This window comes from Magnolia sinica, chromosome 4, assembly GCF_029962835.1.
Source record: "Magnolia sinica isolate HGM2019 chromosome 4, MsV1, whole genome shotgun sequence".
Taxonomy (NCBI): domain Eukaryota; kingdom Viridiplantae; phylum Streptophyta; class Magnoliopsida; order Magnoliales; family Magnoliaceae; genus Magnolia; species Magnolia sinica.
In genome coordinates, this window is record NC_080576.1 from 114,459,491 (window position 1) to 114,478,511 (window position 19,021).

The 19,021-nt window shown below is 40.3% G+C and overlaps 1 protein-coding gene across 1 annotated transcript; it reads right to left on the reverse strand.

Annotated features, from left to right (window-relative positions):
- Positions 1–151: 151 nt before the first annotated feature.
- LOC131243960 (peroxisomal nicotinamide adenine dinucleotide carrier) lies at positions 152–13,398 on the reverse strand. Its single transcript, XM_058243620.1, has 11 exons — positions 13,152–13,398; positions 12,980–13,060; positions 12,822–12,896; positions 5,717–5,847; positions 5,038–5,092; positions 4,727–4,840; positions 2,671–2,739; positions 2,488–2,595; positions 2,316–2,384; positions 1,639–1,693; positions 152–589 (listed from the first exon to the last, which is right to left on the reverse strand). The coding sequence occupies exons 1-11, from the start codon at positions 13,230–13,232 to the stop codon at positions 390–392; spliced, it is 1,038 nt and encodes a 345-aa protein (XP_058099603.1). The 5' UTR covers positions 13,233–13,398; the 3' UTR covers positions 152–389.
- Between the last annotated feature and the right edge of the window lie 5,623 nt (positions 13,399–19,021).

Genomic DNA, 19,021 nt, shown 5'->3' on the forward strand with positions numbered 1-19,021 from the left:
CTCCATGTCATAATATCAGCTGTTGTTTTTGTGAGGCACTTGCCTGCACAATGACAGCTATTGTGATGACATGGAGCCATGGGCCCTGCCTCAACAGGATCAGTCCAGGATGGAAGTCCAAATGAGGCTCTACAACACAGAAGCCCTAAAATTCTATGAAAATCAAAACTAGTAGATTGGAACAATAGCAATCTTACATAACATTATTTTTTCAGGGGAATTGTCTTACTTTATTTCAAAGTACAAGAATGCTTGTGGAGATGAGCACTTCCCTTAAATCAGTACAATTTTGGCTGGGCAGTGGCCCGCTAACATTGTAAAACTAAATTTAAGCATAACAATTTCAAAAAAAAAAAAAATTGAAGAAGAAGAAAAAAAAGGAGCATTTCTCATGGTGGCTTTGATCTTACCTTGTTGATCAGGCTGGCATCCTTCATTATCAGCAAGCGGACTGCCTTCACAATCTCTTCTTTAACCATGAACAAGACTGCAGCAGCAAGCACGCTCTGCATGATTTTCGTGCTCATCCCTTTGTAGAAGCCTGAGAGACCTTCGTAATGTATCATTTTCGCAATCGCGTCAAGAGTACCTGCATCCATAAAAGAATGACATAAATGATAATAAGGTAAGTTACTTGCTAGAGAACTGAGAAACCACAGCCAGTAGTATATATAATGCAACTCAGCTAGCATCATGCCCCAGTTGAGTATACATGGAGAGGGAAAGAGATAAGACTCAGTTGTGTATACATAAGGGAGGGACGGAGGGAAAGGGTGAGACTACACTCAGTTGTGTAAAGACGCAGAGAGAGAGAGGGGGGGGGGGGGGGGGGGGGTGGGTGTTCGTGCACGCACACACGGTTGTTGAATGGTGGACCGTGGACGACCCATCCCAACATTTTCCAAATGAGTTTCCAATCCACCTATTTTTTGGGTTGACATCCTCACTTGAGCTGGCACAACAGAGGTGCAGATTGGATTTATAACACAATCATCATGGTGGACCCCATTGAGCTACTCCCTCATGGGCACCATAAAACCCACCTTCTGTGTGGACTACATGTGGAAAGCAGGAGAATAGAAAGGCTACTTTTTATTTTTTTTACACACGCATACACACCCTACACACTCTCACCGTAGTGGGATTTCACCACCTATGGGCACTCGAACCCTTGACCGGATGTTGAAACCATTGAGAGTCTACCACCGGAGCAAGAGTAAGGACCCTTTAGAAAGGCTACTTGTGGGCAGAAATGAAAGGGAAAAAAATGCCCTTTAGAAACCATCCTCTCACTAATTGCATGGGTAAAATTGTTAAATTCTCCTAACACTGCTTGAATCTAAGCCGTCTAAACTGTTCGGCCGACAATAGCCACATCTTTAGTTCGCAAACTAACCCTGCCTTCACTTGAAATGTATTCCCACGTCCCTTAAGTATCCAAAGGTAACCACCCTACAGGAACTAATAGCAGGGACAAAAATGTCCAGAAGCTGCCCATGTTATATATGGTAGAGATTAATGGCCACATTGAGTGGATGTATTTATGTATATATCTATGCAGGTTGTTTGGTGAATTGGCATTGGATATAAGTCATCAGATGGAGCAAACATTATATTAGAAAGATAAGTGCCCTGAACCTTTGTAATGGTGCATCTTGTCGCCACCCTTCACTTGTTTTGCTTGAAGCCTCGACTGAAAAAAGAAATGTTGAGAATGAGGAAACCAAGATTGACGCTATATAACAAGGGCACCTAAAAAATAAAAATAAAAAGAAGAAGAGAAGGATTGCAGGCCGAACACATCAGACTCATATAGACATGGTTTTCAGGGAAAAGCTTCGTTTACACTGTCAACCTGTTTTTTACACTGTTATAGAGTAGTTCACGTCTACTTCTCTGGTCAACATTTTCTATACTTAATATGAACATGTTCTACCTTTCAATATATATATATATATATATATATATATATATTGATGAACATGATAATATATTTCTGTATCATCATAAAACAGTATGAACTCATTTGCATATTGGGTTTTGCCAATGCCGCATGTTAACACTGTCAGATGTGTTTTCTGTATGTTAACTGGGGTAGACATGAAAATGGAGCAGTTTCACAGATGCTGCGTACAAACTTGCAATCCTCAAGAAGAGAAACCACATGCTTGTTATGCAGCCCAGGTCCACTGAATTGTTCCAAAAAGATGCAATTTGTTGAAGCAAGCAGAAAAATTTTTAAACTAAAAAGACAAACACATGGAAAAAGTTGCATCATGTGGTAAATGGCTGAAAGACAAGGCAAAATCAGTAACCTTCACAACAAGCAGAGGATAAGTCACAACAGTCGCCCCAAGTTTAGCAACAGCTCCAAGAAGAAATACCTGACCAAAGAAGCACCATAGAACGTGAAAACACCAAAATGAATGTAAAAGCATTGCAACGGCAACAACAGGAGATGCAAAACACAAGAGGTCATTGGTCTACCTCCAATGCAGTCACTCCTTTTGTGGCTTTCTTACTCAAGGTGCGTCTTTCCTTCAGCTGCTTCAGCATGGTCTCATACAGCATGAATTGTATGGAAGGGTTGCTCACCTGCGAACAACCAAAAAACACAATTCATCACATATCTCGTCCTTGAAGCACCTACAAAAATTAGAGATCACCAACCATGATAAGCGTCGGTAGTACACCCTTCCAGAAACCCCAAAATCCAGCTTCATTGTATACTTCTTGGACCTGCAGCACAAATCTGAAATGTCACTATACCCCCTAAAAGCTCTACACCTTGAAAGAATAAATGTCATCATCATCATTGTCATTTTTTCGTTCGTTTTCTTTTCTGAAAGATATCATCTCCATCATCATAGCCTTGCCCCAGCTGTTTGGGATTGGCTTTGCAAATCCTGTCTTGCCAAAAGTTCAAAATGGGCATTCTCATGATAGATTGGCAAGAATTAAAATATGCAACATAAATCCATAAAGCCACATCCCAACATTAATATATCCTGTTTTGGCAAAAGTTCAAAACGGGCATTCTCACTGAATAAGGATGATTTTATTTTTATTTTTCTTAACAGTCTAGTTGTGTTCCATATACCAAAGGCTGCCAAAGGGTTTAGGATCTTCCAATCTGGGAACCTGTAGGGGATCCCCGTCAGTGATGGGCCCATGAGATCAGTGGTATGGATCACCAAATAATGGGTTCTGCACAAGGTATTCAATACTGGTGCCCTTGCAGGGCATTTTTCCGTAACAGCCGTTCCAGCCACACAAAGGGCACCATTACCAATGTTGTCAAAATCGTTATCGTATCGCAAATCGTAGTAAGGGTTGAATCATATCAAATCGTGTATCCTATCGTAAATTGTAAGATTTTTTACAATTTTCTTTAAAAAATGAAATAGATAAATAAATCAGAATTTTTTCTTAGAACTTTATCTTCCTTTTGCCTTCAATGTGCACCAAGTAATACAATCTCATGATAGTGTTAAAGGATTCTTATTCCTTTATTTTTTGTCTTCCAAGAAATTTTCCTTTAAAAAACATACAAGGGTCCTTTAATAATTTATGTTTTTGTTATCTTTCTTGCATGTAGAATCACAGTGGAAAAGCGGCCATTGATATTGTAGACAACGGAAAAAGGATATTTTGATTTCTAAACATTATTCCATAATACATATATATATAAGTCAGCATGATCATAAGCATCCATAAAAATATTACAGGCAAGTCATACGTCAATTTGGTGTTTTGACAAGTTAAGAAGTAAGAAATCACCAAAAAAGCTACATGATTTAACATTGAAGAGAATATATATCATTTAACCTCTTATAAAGAACAAATAAAATAATTTACCTTCTCTAAATGATTCTTAAAGCCCCCACCAATTTAAAAACATAAAATAAAAGCCAAGTAAAGCTTCAAATAAAAGAGAACAAGTATAATTTGAATCATAAATCATAGGATTCAAATCATAGAATCGTAAGATTCATATAAAAAGAGATTCCAGGTTGGGATTCAAATCATTTTGATTAAGATTTGACTAAAATCGTATATCATAAATTGTAAATCATAGGATTTTAAAAACACTGACCATTACAATTATGTAAGGGCCATAATGGCCATTATAACCATTTTTGGATGCATTGGTTCTGCATGTACAAATCTCACACAACCCCAAACAGAACATTTTTAAAGGGGCTCATGACCCCATAATTCCTCAAATATTAAATAGGTAAAATGCCAGAAGGAGCAACTAAACCATAGAAACAGGAAGATGGCCGGGGCTGGCAATGGGTTGGGCCTGGGCCAAGCAAAATCAATATTTGAATAGGCCTGACCCAGTTGGCCTAGCCAACCAGTTCAAAATCCAGGCCTGAACCAGCCACAGACCCACCAATTGCAAGGCCCAAAGGTGGGAAACACAAAACTGTGACTAGCTCACAATATAAGAGACGATGTATTCAGAAAAAACCAGAACATTCAGAGGATCACAGTTTAGTTCTTCCCAAGTAAAGTTTCACACAAACAACATTTTGGCAGGCAATGAGGCTATCACATAACCATGTCATCAGCTGGGATAAGAAGCTGTAAACTTTAGCATGTATTTGAAGAAAATACACTGCTATTCTAACAAAATGCTCAGCATGCATCTCTTCTTTATTTTTACTTTATTAATCTTAGCGACAGAAAACAGATTGGCACATTCAGCCCATGCACATACCGCATGGCTAGTTCCATAAGGAGGTGGCTCAATTGCCACAATCTGAAGCGCATCATCTGCAACAATCGATGGCGTTTGACAAGGCTCAATTTTCTTCAACGCCTTTGTGTGTGTCTGCAAAGTTCAAACACATATCAAGTGTGAAAATCAACTCATGACTCAGATTATAACTACTGGACTCAAAGAAGAACCCTGTTCAGTATTTCTAATGGTCTAGATTGATCAGGTAGCACAAAAGTAACTTTGGTTGTAGCTAGGGTTATCAAGCAAAGAAGACGATGCTCATTCTTGAATTTCATCTAGTCCATTACCTGCATACGCGTAACTACAACCCAAATTGGGTTGGTAAACAGCACGTTCACACACCTGCACCCAGGAAAAGTTGTAGGCAATATGTTGAAACAGCAAGAGAAATGATAAACAAATGCCTGTAAACATCCATAGCATGATTGGAATCTCGCATTTATGTTAAAAGTGAAGAAATCGAGTTCACTGAAAATATGTACAGTCTCACAAGCAGTACAGTTCTTGTCAATAAAGCGTTCACTGATGGATGCAGTTAACAACTAGATTGTCTGCGGGTGGTGCTGGCTTGGCTGCCTTGTAGTCCAGGCATGCTTGGGTCTCAATTAGGCACAGTGGCTAGGGATTGGCATGCCTTTAAAAAGCAAAAATAAAAAGGCTTGGGCGAGGTCCAGATTTGGAAACATCTTCTATTGAGGCGAGACCCAAGCCCATATCCAGGCCTGTTGATAATTGCCATGCGATGGACACAGGCACACCTTCAAGTAGTGGGCCAGGCCTAAACCAAATTTTCAGACCCAACAAATAAATGTGATCAGCAGGCTCAGGCAGATCCCAGCCCAGAACATGCCCATTAGGAACCTTGTAACTAGCTTAAATACATAAGTAATAATAATAATAATAAAGAAGGAAAGTTTAATAAGGGACCACATGTTAAAATGAGAGTTTTGCATCAGAGTTAATCACCCTGCCATTGCAGCCACAAGAAGCGATGAGAGCATCCCAACTGATCCATCCCCAATTCCATTCTTCCAACGATCAAGTGCAGCAACTTCTGCCCTGTTCCTAAATATTTGATAGAAATAGTAATAAACACCCTGTACCAAAAAAATGTGATCAAATAAGGAAACTGTGAATCAAAATTTTACAGTATTCAACTTTGCTCTGTGATAAACTACTTGCATAGTCACTATATCAGAAGCTTTAAGAGAACTCTACCAACAACTTTTTCCTTATCATGCAAAACTGCTGAAACTATACTAAAGACACAGAATTGCAATCCTAGTAACAAATGACCCAACAAAAGCCAGTTACAAGAATAGAAATTCTGACAAACAGGACAATAGAGAGAGCTATGACTATCAGGCTTTGCCATTCAAGAAAGTTTGACATATCAGATGTGAAATGCAGTGAAATGTTCCAAAGTAATTACTGACAGAAGTTCTTTTAATATTTATGACATTCTTCTATAGTATTGAATGTTGTAGTCATATACACATGGGGTCTCCTTTGGATTATTATCACAGGGAACATCCTAATAGATATCAAATTAGAGAATGTACAAATAAAAATGTGTTGTCAAGTGGTAAAACTGCTTCAATACAAAATGAAAAATGGACCTAGACAACTATAATGACAGTTCTTTTATGTTTATGACATTATTCTAAAGTGTTGAATACTATAGTTGTGTGAATCAGGGGTCTTTAAATATTCTCCTTGGAAATCTTAGGCCCTTTTTGGTAGACACCTAAAATGGAGTTGATCCCATTTTAGTTTAAGAATAATTGTGCATTAATTATATTGATCTCTAATCAAAATTACTTTTAACAAGAACTCATTTTTAGGTGTCTACCAAACAGGGCCTTAGCGGATACACCGCATAAGAGTTTGTATGAACAAAATGGCCAACTATTTCCATGTTCGATATGAAGTCATGTATAACCATCAATCTCTGCTCATGTTGCTTTCTAACTGCCTGATACTCTACCCCAAATAGCATAACTGGTCAAAATGCTGTCTTATAAAAAAATTCGGGCAATCATAACACCTAGAGGCGCACCTCCACTTCATCCACCTAGCTCTAATTCTATCAAAAACATCCTCATGGAGTCCCCATTCTTTTAAATGATAGAGGAAAGGTAACTTAACACCTTATTGACGAATTTTCAAATACTCCATCTTGGTTTGGCTAGCTTTTAAGCCTCTAGGCTTCAGAGCCTTCTCCTAAATCTCCAACTTAGCATTCTCACCTCTCTAGTCCTAGTGACTAGTACCAAGTCATCCACAAAAAGCATAAACAAAGGGTGATGAGTCTAGACACTAGCAGTTACTTCATCTACAACAAGTGAAAAAAAAAGAAAAGAATGTAAGGTTAATTCATCCTAGACATTAGATCTCACTCTTGCAGTGGCACCCTCGTATATCTTATGTAAGTTTAGTTTCGTCATTTTACCCACGTCAACTACATGCATAAACTCCATAGCTCAACTTTTCTTATCAACTACCAGCCCATTTAAGTCATGCAGCAGTCTCAGTAAACCAAATAGAGTCTTTTACTTCAACTACACAAGTTCTCACCTTGGATGTTCATCCTTTCCATTGATGATTTGGCATGAATAGTGGCCTGCAACATATTAAGCACCAATAGTTGAACTATATATGGCATTGAGTGATATGGTTGCATACAGTTCCCTGAAGGCTTCACACTGCAAGAAATATTCTTACCCGTCCACATTTATAACAATCCACTACCTAGACTTCCCAATAGGGTGTAGTCCAAGCACTTGATTGAGAGAGAGAGAGAGAGAGAGAGAGAGAGAGAGAGAGATTTTGTATCTCATCTCTCCCTCTTATCCAAAAGCCTATCTTTAGTCTCATATCTAATCCTAACTTCTTATCTTATCTATCATTGATATCTCTTCCTTCTATTTCTCCAACTCCCTCCCCGTATCTCTCAACTTCCTAGCAGACTCTACATCTTGGGGAAAAGAGTTGCAGGAGGTGTTTTAATCCAACTACAAATGAAAGCAAAAAATACCTTACGTACAACTGCGAGAAAGTTCTTGAGAAAGCAATTTCAGGTTAGTACCTTTGTAATTTTAATATTCTTAATGTAGTATTTGGCCGAAGCAGTGCAATGGACGGTTTGGATTAACCTTATGCCCATCGTACATGCCCGAATAAGAAGTATCTTTTCCTGTGCATTTTAACCTACATACATAAATTTTCTTTCTTCGTATAATAATGAATTATTCAATTTATGGTTCTAAGATAGATTGAGTTTTTATGAATCTTGATAATGAAGATAAAGCCTATCTGAACAACACAATGTACGGGCTAGATCGGCCATTCGGCTATTGTGTTGTTAGATTTGGAGGATATTATAAAGAGAATTTAAATTTATGCATAGGTGTTGGCATCACTTGGCATAGAAGGTCGAGATGGGCCATTGGAGTATGTGGTTAGATCCACACCGTTCATCCAATTTGTAGAAGCACAATGCTGCTCCGCGTGACAAAGTTATTCTCGAAGAGGGAATCATATGGTGCGCCGTTCTTAAACCTCCCCCAAAATAGGAGATTTGAATTTGTGGTGTATCTGAATCGCGAGAATGGCTTGCTTGATTGAATTTGTCGATATACTATATGGGGTAAACCGTTTAGCTTGCTTGACTATTAGACAGGAGACACTACTTATTTTGTTTAAATTTGGACATGTGGGATTAAGTATGGCTTGGTAGGTTTTTTTGGACTATTGGAATTCATTTTATATTCCTCTACTTTGACGATAAACTCATAAGCACAGGTCTATAATACACTATGGTAATATAACTAGTTGTATACTTTTTGGTTGATGATCTTCTATCTATGAATGGTTCGAGCATGATGAGGTTCTTTTCAATATACTTTCATCAGGGTCAGTTTGGAGTACACCCATTCAAGGGTGAATAGAAATGTACATATTTACATGTTTTTGGTTTGAGGTGGTTTAATTTATTGAAATTTAGTTGCTCTTAGAAGCAAGGTGTTCCGTAATGGTAACAGTGGCCATAACGGCCACCACCGTTACCTTTACGATACGGGGCATAACGGCTGTTACGGCCCCGTAATGGCCGTTACGGTTTCTCTTTTTTATTTTTTATTTATTGAAAAAATAAAAAACTCTGAAAAACCTATATGTCCCCCATAATGTTGATTGAAAAGTATGAAAAATTTGTATATGTCCCATAATAGACCATTACAGGGCTATTATGGCCTTTATAGGAGATGTAACGTGTTGTTTATGGCAATTACATATCATTTTTTTCCATAACGGCTATTACGACCTCGTAACGTGTAACGGTTGCCACTTTTACCTTTACGTAATGGCCTTTACGGCCCCGTAACGGCCTTTACGGCACACCATGCTTAGAAGTTCATCAATCTTCTGTTAAGTATACAGTGGTAACCTAGATATCTTTTGACCAGAAACAGCTACACTATGTTAAGTTCACTATCATGTACATATATAGAAACTAAACTTTATGTTATTTTTTCGACTTATGTCGATCAATTTCATGGCAGTAAGTTGAATGGTTACCATTTCTTGACTCTAATTCCTTGCTTACATTCTCGTATATGATATTCTAATGTTCACACTCTATATTCTTTTACATGCAGATGGGTAAGGTATACGTTGTTTTCAATGGACGATCACCGGGCATTTACTATACCTAGGAGGAATGTCGCACCCAAGTCCATAAATACAGTCATGCAAAGTTCAGAGGCTACAGCAGCACCAAGGAAGCGTTTATTGCATGGGCTGCATTCTCAGGAGAGTTCCAGTATCCTAACATGCCAATGGGAGATTTGCCGCTGAATGATGGTCCACATGACAAGGGGGGTGATGCTATCCCTATACAAGATCAAGGGGAGGGATCATCTTCTCAGTTGTTTCCAAATCAGGGCATTCCCCTTGATGCGAGAGCATGGGTCCCATGCACTCACAATACAACTCAGGTAGAGGTGGATACCGAATCTGATCCTTCCATGGTGCGTACTTAATCTGATCGTCAGTGTGCTGGTGCTGGTGATGACCATCCAACTCATGTTCTATCATTGAGTTGAGAGGGCGGATGATCATCCCATGTAGGAATGCGTGCATGTGGACGATAGGTTTTGGTTTGGGATGCATGGAAGTTATGATAGAAGTTGTGGTTCATAACTTTTTGTATTTATGTGTGTTTTGTGGTTTTGGGTGTTGGGGTCAACATACTTAATATTTTGGACGAATCAGGCACCATAGCCTGTATGATGATAGAAATGTAAAAAATATATAGGAATGCCTAGGACGTACCTCCAAATCTCGTATGATCATGTAGGTGGAATTTCAAAGCCCACCATACACAAAATCAAAACAGGCATATCCACTATTACAGTGGTTCCCACTGTATGCATGGCCTACATGAGGTGTATGGCAGTTGCAATATGGTGGGGCCCAAATTAATGCATGCAACCCGAATCTCTGAGTTGCATGTACACCGTCCATCCATTTCATAAATTCAATTCAGGCCATGCCCCAATGTATGGCGCAAGGACAAAGATCAAGTGGATGGCACTGTATGTAATAGTGGTGACACTGACGATCGCCCTCGATCGCTCTAAAAGCCACACTATGATGATTTGATCACATCATAACTGTTCATCACATCGACATATATGATCTATGAAGCATAGAAATATTGTTTGGTCCCTAACTTACCATCCATCTCTGGATGGACAATATCGATCAAACGCATACACCATCATCTACCTCTCCGAGAACCGTCTGTAGGTAGTCTCAATCATGGTGCGATAAACCCGCAGGTGCATCCAACGTTCGTCCAGCTGGAGTTCGCATGAAATGTGTTGAGAATCAAATATAGGGAAAATGTAATCATTACTACTTTCACCGATTTTTAAAAATTTTCAAACAGTGGGAAATTGAAATGATAAAAAATTCAATTTCTTGGTATTTATACGAGGTAAGTAATAAATGTTGTTTACATTTCATTTACTGGAGAAATGAGAAATCAAACAGGCTGTAAGGTGAGAATAGTCCTTTATTTGGCCAAACAACCATAGATTCACCCCAACAATTTCCGCTTGAAGCATCAACCCAATTCCCAGGTTACTACTTCCTAGCACAATGGTGGAGGACCGATAAAATATGGGCTTATTTGCAATCATAATTTTATATCAGTAAATATATGATACTAATTAGAGTAGATTGTGGGCTTATTTGTAACCCTAATTTTAAAATATAGTAAAAATATGATATTAATGGGTTTTTTTTTTTTCTTCTTCTTTTGAAATGGATATTATGGTTAAAAATATGATATTAGTTTTGAAATATCAGTAAAAATATGATATTAATGTATTTTATGTATGTGACGCAGGGAAGAACGTGAGATCGAGCACCGTCTTCCTTAGGGGATAACTATTCCGAATCCACTGAACTTCTCTGGACTCCTCACGCAGAAACCTCGAATCGACAAGGAAAAGGAAATAAATAATAAATAATAAAAAATAATTCTAAAATATTTGAAATAATTTTATTGATGATGAAAAACGAGATTACAACTCTTTAAATAAGGCTAAGAACCCTAGGGAGAAGTTTCGAAATCAAACTACAATTAAAACTCCTAGAAATCGCAACTTGCTATAAATAGTAAACTTACTATTTATAGACAGTCGTGATGTCTACTAGTGCGCATGGTTTTTGACCAAAAATACCAAGTGTCCTATTTAGCCAAACCATGATGTTCTCCTAATTATTCTAAGCACTTTTCATGTTGGGGGCAACTTCTAAAGCCCAATGGATGAAGAGTTATACTCAAACTAAAACTTACTATAAATGGTAAAAACGAAATTAAAACAAGATTTCGACTGTGTCGATCTGATGGTATTTCACAAATTCAGCATGGGCAACCCGATGTAGCAGGGTTGGGTGGCTAAAGTAGCTAATCCTACCCCAAAATCATATATGGTACATACGATAGCTCATTCTGATTTGCAAGATACATCCGTTTTAAGTTCTGACAGTCCGGATCACTTCTGTCGTCGACTGAGCCTTTTCTGATCCATCTTGGCCATGAAACTGTCCACGACCCGCTCTACATCAGTATGTAGTCAGGCCTGTCTTGATCAAGGCCTGGTTTTTTCTTTTCTTTTCTTTTGAAAGGCAACAAAATTTGAATAAACTGGTCAGTCCTGGATATTGAATTGTTTAGGCCAGACCTATCATTCCAGCCCTGTTTGAAATTTTGATTTTCTTGGCTCAAGCAGGCAGCCTGCCCCATTGTTGGCCCTAGGGATTGGGCACAAGATCCTTCAAAATGCACACTCATACATAGTGCATCTCCCCCAGTACATATACATACAGAGACGTTGGTTTTGGGGTCCGCACTTCACTACCTCTATTGAATCTTGTATGGAACCCACCCCAATTACTAATATTGGAATTACCCACTATGAAGGCCGGAGGCAACCGGCCATCCATGAATTTCCAGAAGGGGCAAGCAATCCTGCTCCTGTAAAATGCACATCCTGCAATCCTTATCTCGCGGTACATCCAAATAGGCCCCAAGTTCTTTTCAATACCAGAAACAACAAAAATCCCTCAATTTGAAGGAGAATCCAAAGCAGATAAATAATTGGATTTTAGCAAACATAGTTTCCAAACCATTCAAACAGACTAGAAAATATTATATACATTACCAAGGGCCACTAAAATGAACCATTAGAGAGCACAGGCTTAACCTGCCCCACCTAAAATGAAACCCCCAACATCAATGGAGGTTGATTAGGTGCGCAAGTTAGAAGAAAGGCAGGGGATTGTCCAAAATGCGCCCCATGGGTTCACAAGCCAAACCAGCACCACATGACCTCAACACAACAATCATTAGACTCACTGGTGAGACGCCCAGTCACGTAAGCAACCGAGCATCATATCCCTGGGATATGCCACGAGCCAAAGCGGCCCACGCTTAGGTCGCGTGCACGCATGGTTCACGTTAGATTCGACATAAGGAAATCGGCTAACGTGCGCTCACCTGCGACGCCGCGGTTCCCACCAGGGACGGCGCCAGGCCTCCGTACAACCGCCCCCATCCTTCCTGCTTCACGACCTGCTTCCAATCCAAAACGCTCAAAATAAATAAAAATAACAATAAATACCAAAAAATCCATTTTTAATTAGAAAAAAAAACACCTGACACATCTGTTCGATCGTTCCATGCCTTTTTCTTCTCGCCTTCTTCGGATCTCGCTCCGTTTGCTGCCGTGTGTTGACCTAAACCCGCATAAAAAATTCAAGAAAAAAATCAGAAATTCAACAAAAAGGAAAATCAAGGGAAAATGACCCCAGATCTTGAGAAAATTACGGTTTGCAGAGGGTAGGTGATCAGCTGAGCGATGATGCCACCTCCGGCGCCAGCTAAGCCGTTGATCAAAGCGTCGGACATCTTTTCTTCTCAAAAGAAAAGAAAAGAAACGGATCGGAAATGTCAGAAATTGGGTTTTTAATTTCACATTGGTGGATTTTGAAGGGAAACGAAATTACGAGGGAGGGAGGGAGAGAGAAGAATACGGGAGAGACTCAAGAAGCTAAAAATACTTTGGCAGAGTATGATGGATGATACACAGGCAGTTAGAAATTATTGAGAAACTGCACACACGTAGTACAAATACCTCAAAATAAACCGTCCAGATTGTATGTACCATCTTAGATGTATGATATACTAAAAAAAATTTCTATTGCCTACAACAACCATCTGATTTCTGGACATTTATTGGAAGGTCAAAATGAAATTATCCGATGGCCCAGTTTCAAGAAACAAGTGTCCACGAATCAGAGGTTATGATTTTTCAACCAATATGATTTTTTATAACAAGTTAGAAAGATTGGGTTACACAATTTAGTCGGTTTACTTTGATCACTTGTACCATTTATAAGTGTCTGCGTATCAAGTATCACACGGAGCCAGAGTATCCAATAACTCCCAAGGGGGGGCATATCTCAGCGTTTGGATGCACGCGGGTTTGCGGGAGCGGATCAAATGTTGTTGAGAAATGTTCACATACAGCGGGTGTATACAAGTTGTTATACAGCCATTGTCTTCCTACTAACACGTTACTTTATTAGAATATCTACTCCATTGAAAAAATGGTACACACCATGTTTGAAATAGAAATCATACCGATATACTCATCAACCGCGACGTGACAACTAATCGATTTACATCCAATGGTAGTATAAATTAGTATACTTGTGCGGCTCATCCAATGAGTGGATCCATTTCATTTTCATATAATATAATAAAATTGGTGTGGTCCACTTTTTCCCCGGATTGGATATTGTGTAACTATGAAATGATGACGGTTAAAAAATGGCTGTATAAAAACTTATAATACAGCCGCTGTATCTGATACTTTCTGGCAAATGACGTTCGCTTTCAGCAGTCCGATGTCTTCTCGGTTGGAGTTCCGTCGAGACAACGGCCCTTACCGTACCAATTTACCGTATTGCCCTGGATAATGATGGAGTTTGGACCGAGGGACGGACCGGAGCCCACTACAACACCCGTTGTACGTAGCAGGTAGCAACTCGGCAGCTCTAGGGCCCAACGTGTCGTGTATGTGACATCTAGTCCGTCCATCAGATGAAAGCCTCGAGGCTAGGCCTTATCCAAGAAATCAGGAAAATAGAAAAGTCAGGTGGACCACACGACTGGGACCCGTGGCGAGGCTGCGTCCAGGTTACGAGGCTTGTGTGTGGGGCGCAAGTTGGAGTGTATATTCCATCCAACCCGTTCATCAGGTGTGTTCATCAATTTTAAGCGACATTTTAATAAACAGCCTTACCAAAACTGAGGTGGGTCACACCCCTTGAACTTGAGCATGATTTTACATTGTTCCAGTGTTGTGGCCTACCTTAGCTTCTTAAATGGCTGATCTTTTATCATTGTCGTTAAAAATGAGAAGGATAACTGGACGAACAGATCGGATGTTACGTAGAGAACGGACGCGGATTGCGTCCTACCCCCGCCACCGTCCGGGCAGGGATCTGTGGAGCCTACTGTGATGTAATTGTTTTATCCACGCTTTTCATCGTTTTTCTCAGATTATTTTAAGCTATTATGCAAAAAACGAGGCAGGTAAAAGGTTTAAATGGACCACAAAGTGGGTATAGAACTTCCACCGTTAAAAACTTCTTAGGAGCTGGAGAAGTTTCGGATCAAGCTGATATTTTTGTTTTCACTTCGTCCACGTCTACATGACCTTATGCATAGGCTGGATGGTAAATAAAAACATCACGGTGGCCCTTAAAAAGGTTTCAACGGTGGGTGTCATTATCACCGCAGGTTCCTTTGGTGTGGTCCACTGAACCTGTGGACCTGCCTCGTTTTTAGGATTATTTCTTAAAATAATCTTAGAAAAGCCATGAACAGCGTGGATAAAAAAACTAACATCATGGTGGGCCCCACAGAGCCCTGCCCGGACGGATTGCCGGGGGTAGGACGCAATCCGCGTCCGTAGAGAACACTGTAACCCCACAAAGATGGGATGTTTGCACACGCTGCTTAGAACAGACGTTGCTGGTTTGGTGCATACATGGTTTGAAGGCTCATTGAGTCATATGCAACTCGGGACAGTCCATTAATCCGCTTTTAAATAATCTAAACCGTAGATCATGCCTAGCCCATCCTAACTTTATGATTAATTCTTTGACGCTCTAAAGTAGTTAGGCACTTTATTAGACGTGCGCCGTCTATCTTCAACGTTGCATATATGCTCTTAAGATGACATAGATACCGTCAGATCCTACAGGCCCACTCATCTAACCCTTTCAAAGGGCCCCACACCTAGCATATTATCCGATCGTGATTCTGTCACGTTTCACCCATTAAATCCATGAGCTAATGGCCATTCATGTTAGAGTACGTTAATCATGGCGAATGTGCGAGATATAGGCCAACCATTCGTGGGCACTAGTCAACATTCCGTGGAAGTCCATCCCCAAATGGGCCACACGAAGCCATACCCGCTATAAACGTGAGGAGTACATTTCAACTGCTCCTGAGGAGTACGCGAGGCTCGTCAATTTGAAACTTGGAAGAATGAACCGTTGACTAGAAAGAAAATTACACGCATGCTAGCCCATACGCGCTTTACAAGCGCCAACAAGAGCCGTGCATTAGGTTGGTTCCACAGTGCAAGGGCCTGGCACACCATGCATTAAACTGCCCATTGTTTTCGTACATGCACCAGCATGATGAGTGGCCCAATCAGATTTCGTAGCCAGGGGATGTTCACAGTGCTTGATGAGCGGCCTGGATCTAGCACATATTTGCCAAATTGGAACATGTACCCAAGAATCTCCCAGTCAATGTACAAACGCGCTTTCTCATTGATACCGTAAATCCAAAGAATCGTCTCTATCAAAATCTCAGGTGGGACGTACCATTTCACCTAAAATCGACATATTCACCTGCTGTGGACCACCTAAACTGTGAAACAGCTTGAACTTCGGTGCGCTGGATAATCCTAGTGGGGCGCACCTGATGAATGGGTTGGATGAAACGGTGGGACCCAAATTCTATCTTAGTCCCTATAGCTGGCGGCCCCCCTCCCCAAAGTCGCCTATTGTTCCTTTTATTGTGGCCCAAACGTATAGATCAGGCCACATACGATATCTAGTCCTAATAACGGGATGTATCTGATAGATGGGTTGGATGGCACTCCAACATCACAGTGGGTCCCACGCAGCTCGAACATACGGTAGTGGACGCATGTGATCATTCCCCTAGATCAAGTGCCCATGTGGGGTCCACTCCAATGCCATCAAAGTCCCTCCCCGATTGGATGGTGTTGCAGATGTCTGATGCGTATGTAAGATTTTCCTAGTCGCCATCGCGAAGATTGGGATCACCTTTCTTCAGGGTGGAATTTACCTACTCTCTCTAAAGGCATGTGGTTGGCTTGGCAAGTCGGTGGGTGCTAAAGGAGGCATGGACGGTGGGCCACGCCATCGTGGGACCTTGATGGATCCGTCTCCCTTGACCCCACCCCAAAAGGTCAAGCCACATCATAGCATTGGCTCAGCCAGGGGTCTCCTATACACTGCGTCCAATTAAATTAATTTTATGGAGAACTGACGACCTGCCACAAAAATCAATTCCATATTCAGACGTTTTTCTTTCTGATACGTCCATGTAATGTGGAACCTTCAAGGAACACGGGTGCGTGTAGGGGTGGGAATAGGTCAGGTCAACCAGCTTGACCTTGACGGCCCTCCATGGTGGATGGGACCCACTGCCATCTCATTGTATCACTTCTCTTAATTAAATTAGCTCACACTTTATAGGCTTATTTTATAGTTTTGATTTTGCTAATGAGTTGATTTTCTCTAATGGGCATTGTTAGACTAAATTCTGAAATTAACAGACTCATCTATAATTCAACCATAGAGATTAAACGGTAATAATAATAAAAATATTTCACCACACAAATTCACTATCAATTTATGAAGATGTTTTTTGGTAGAAGTGAGTACTATTTATGAATTATGATGAAGAATCCCTTTTGAAACCATACATGTAACATGTGTGTGGTAACATGCATTATGTTTTGGTTTCATGTCCTAGCTTGAGACGGGGAAAGAGATGAACGGCGCAGATAAAACATGTACTTCCGCGTATCCCACCATGGCTTAGAGCCTAAATTGCCTACACAGTAAACTCTGCAGGGCCCACTGTGACGTATGTGTCTCGTCTACACCGTCCATCCATTTTTTTCTTCTCATTTTAATGAATGAGTATCTAAACCTCAAGTGGTCCACGCTACAGGAAATAGTGGGAATTGAATACTCACCATTGAAAATTCATAGGGCCTGTTTGGGCGGTGGGATTAGAAGGGATTTGGTGGGATGGGATTCATCTGGTTCTGTGCCAATTCCACTCCATGTTTGGGAAGCATAGAAAAGCTTGGAATTACATTAAATGGAATTTCATTGGGGCGCGTGCTAATTTTACTCAATGTTAACAAGTTGTGTAGGTCCCACCATAATGTGTGGGCTATATCCACACCGTCCACTCATTTATCTAGATTATTTTAGAAAATGGGCTAAAAAATCAAGTAAATCTAAAGCTCAAGTGGACCCCACCATAGAAAACAATGGGGATTAAATACTTACCGTTGAAAACGTCTTTGGGACCACATAAATTTTGGATTTACCTCATTTTTAGGCCCATGCCATAAGACGAAGTTACAAAACAAATAAAAGTTTTAGAAATAACACAAATGTGTTATTCTCAATAATTTTAAATGATGGTGAGTATATCCATTCAATGTACCACCGTATTACCAACCAAGCATGGCATTAATATTATCCCATGGCAAAGGGGACAATCCCTGCCATGGGTAATAATTATGTTTATTTGAATCCCATCACACCTAATCCCTACTAATCCCACCGCCCAAAACTTATTGAGGTCACTGAAGTTTTGAATCAAGCCGATATTTGTGTTTTCGCTTATTTCATGCACCTTATTAACAGTTTTAATGACAAATAAACATCCCCATCAGCCCTAGGAAGCTTTCAAGGGTAGATGTCATCAATCCCATTGTTGGATGAGGTGTCGTACACTTAAGCTTTGGATCGATTTTGTGCTCGCCTAAAATGATTGGATTAAATGAATGTACGGTGTGGGTAAGAGATATACATCACATTGAGCCCCACAGAGTTTACCCATTTTAGCAAACCGCGTCCCACGGCTTAGCTTTGCCATTGCAGACAATCCCATCTTACAAGTAATCCCATTATGCAAGCCCAAACATAAAAATAGATAAGCATCCAAGGCTCCTATTGATAGAAAATCCTATACGAGTGCCTGCACGCATTAGAGTGCGTAGTACGGCATCCTAGTTTGTGAAAACCAGAGTCATGATTACATGATCCACACCGTTATTCTTATGGGCCCCACCTAGGAAACGGATGGCCCGACACTTGAATTGAAGATCCTAATCTTATGATCGGTAAACAAGCGGTCAAGGAAATAACACAAAAGGGTCAGTGGATAGACAGGAGTTTCCAACCTGATCTCCATCCACGCCGGGGCCAACAAATCAAGACCTCCCTTCTGCTGACTGGGCCCATCACAACATCATAATGGAACAGCTATGACTATTGGACCACGAAACATGCACTGAACGGCCCACGCGAAGGACGACTCAGATCACTAACGCACCAGCA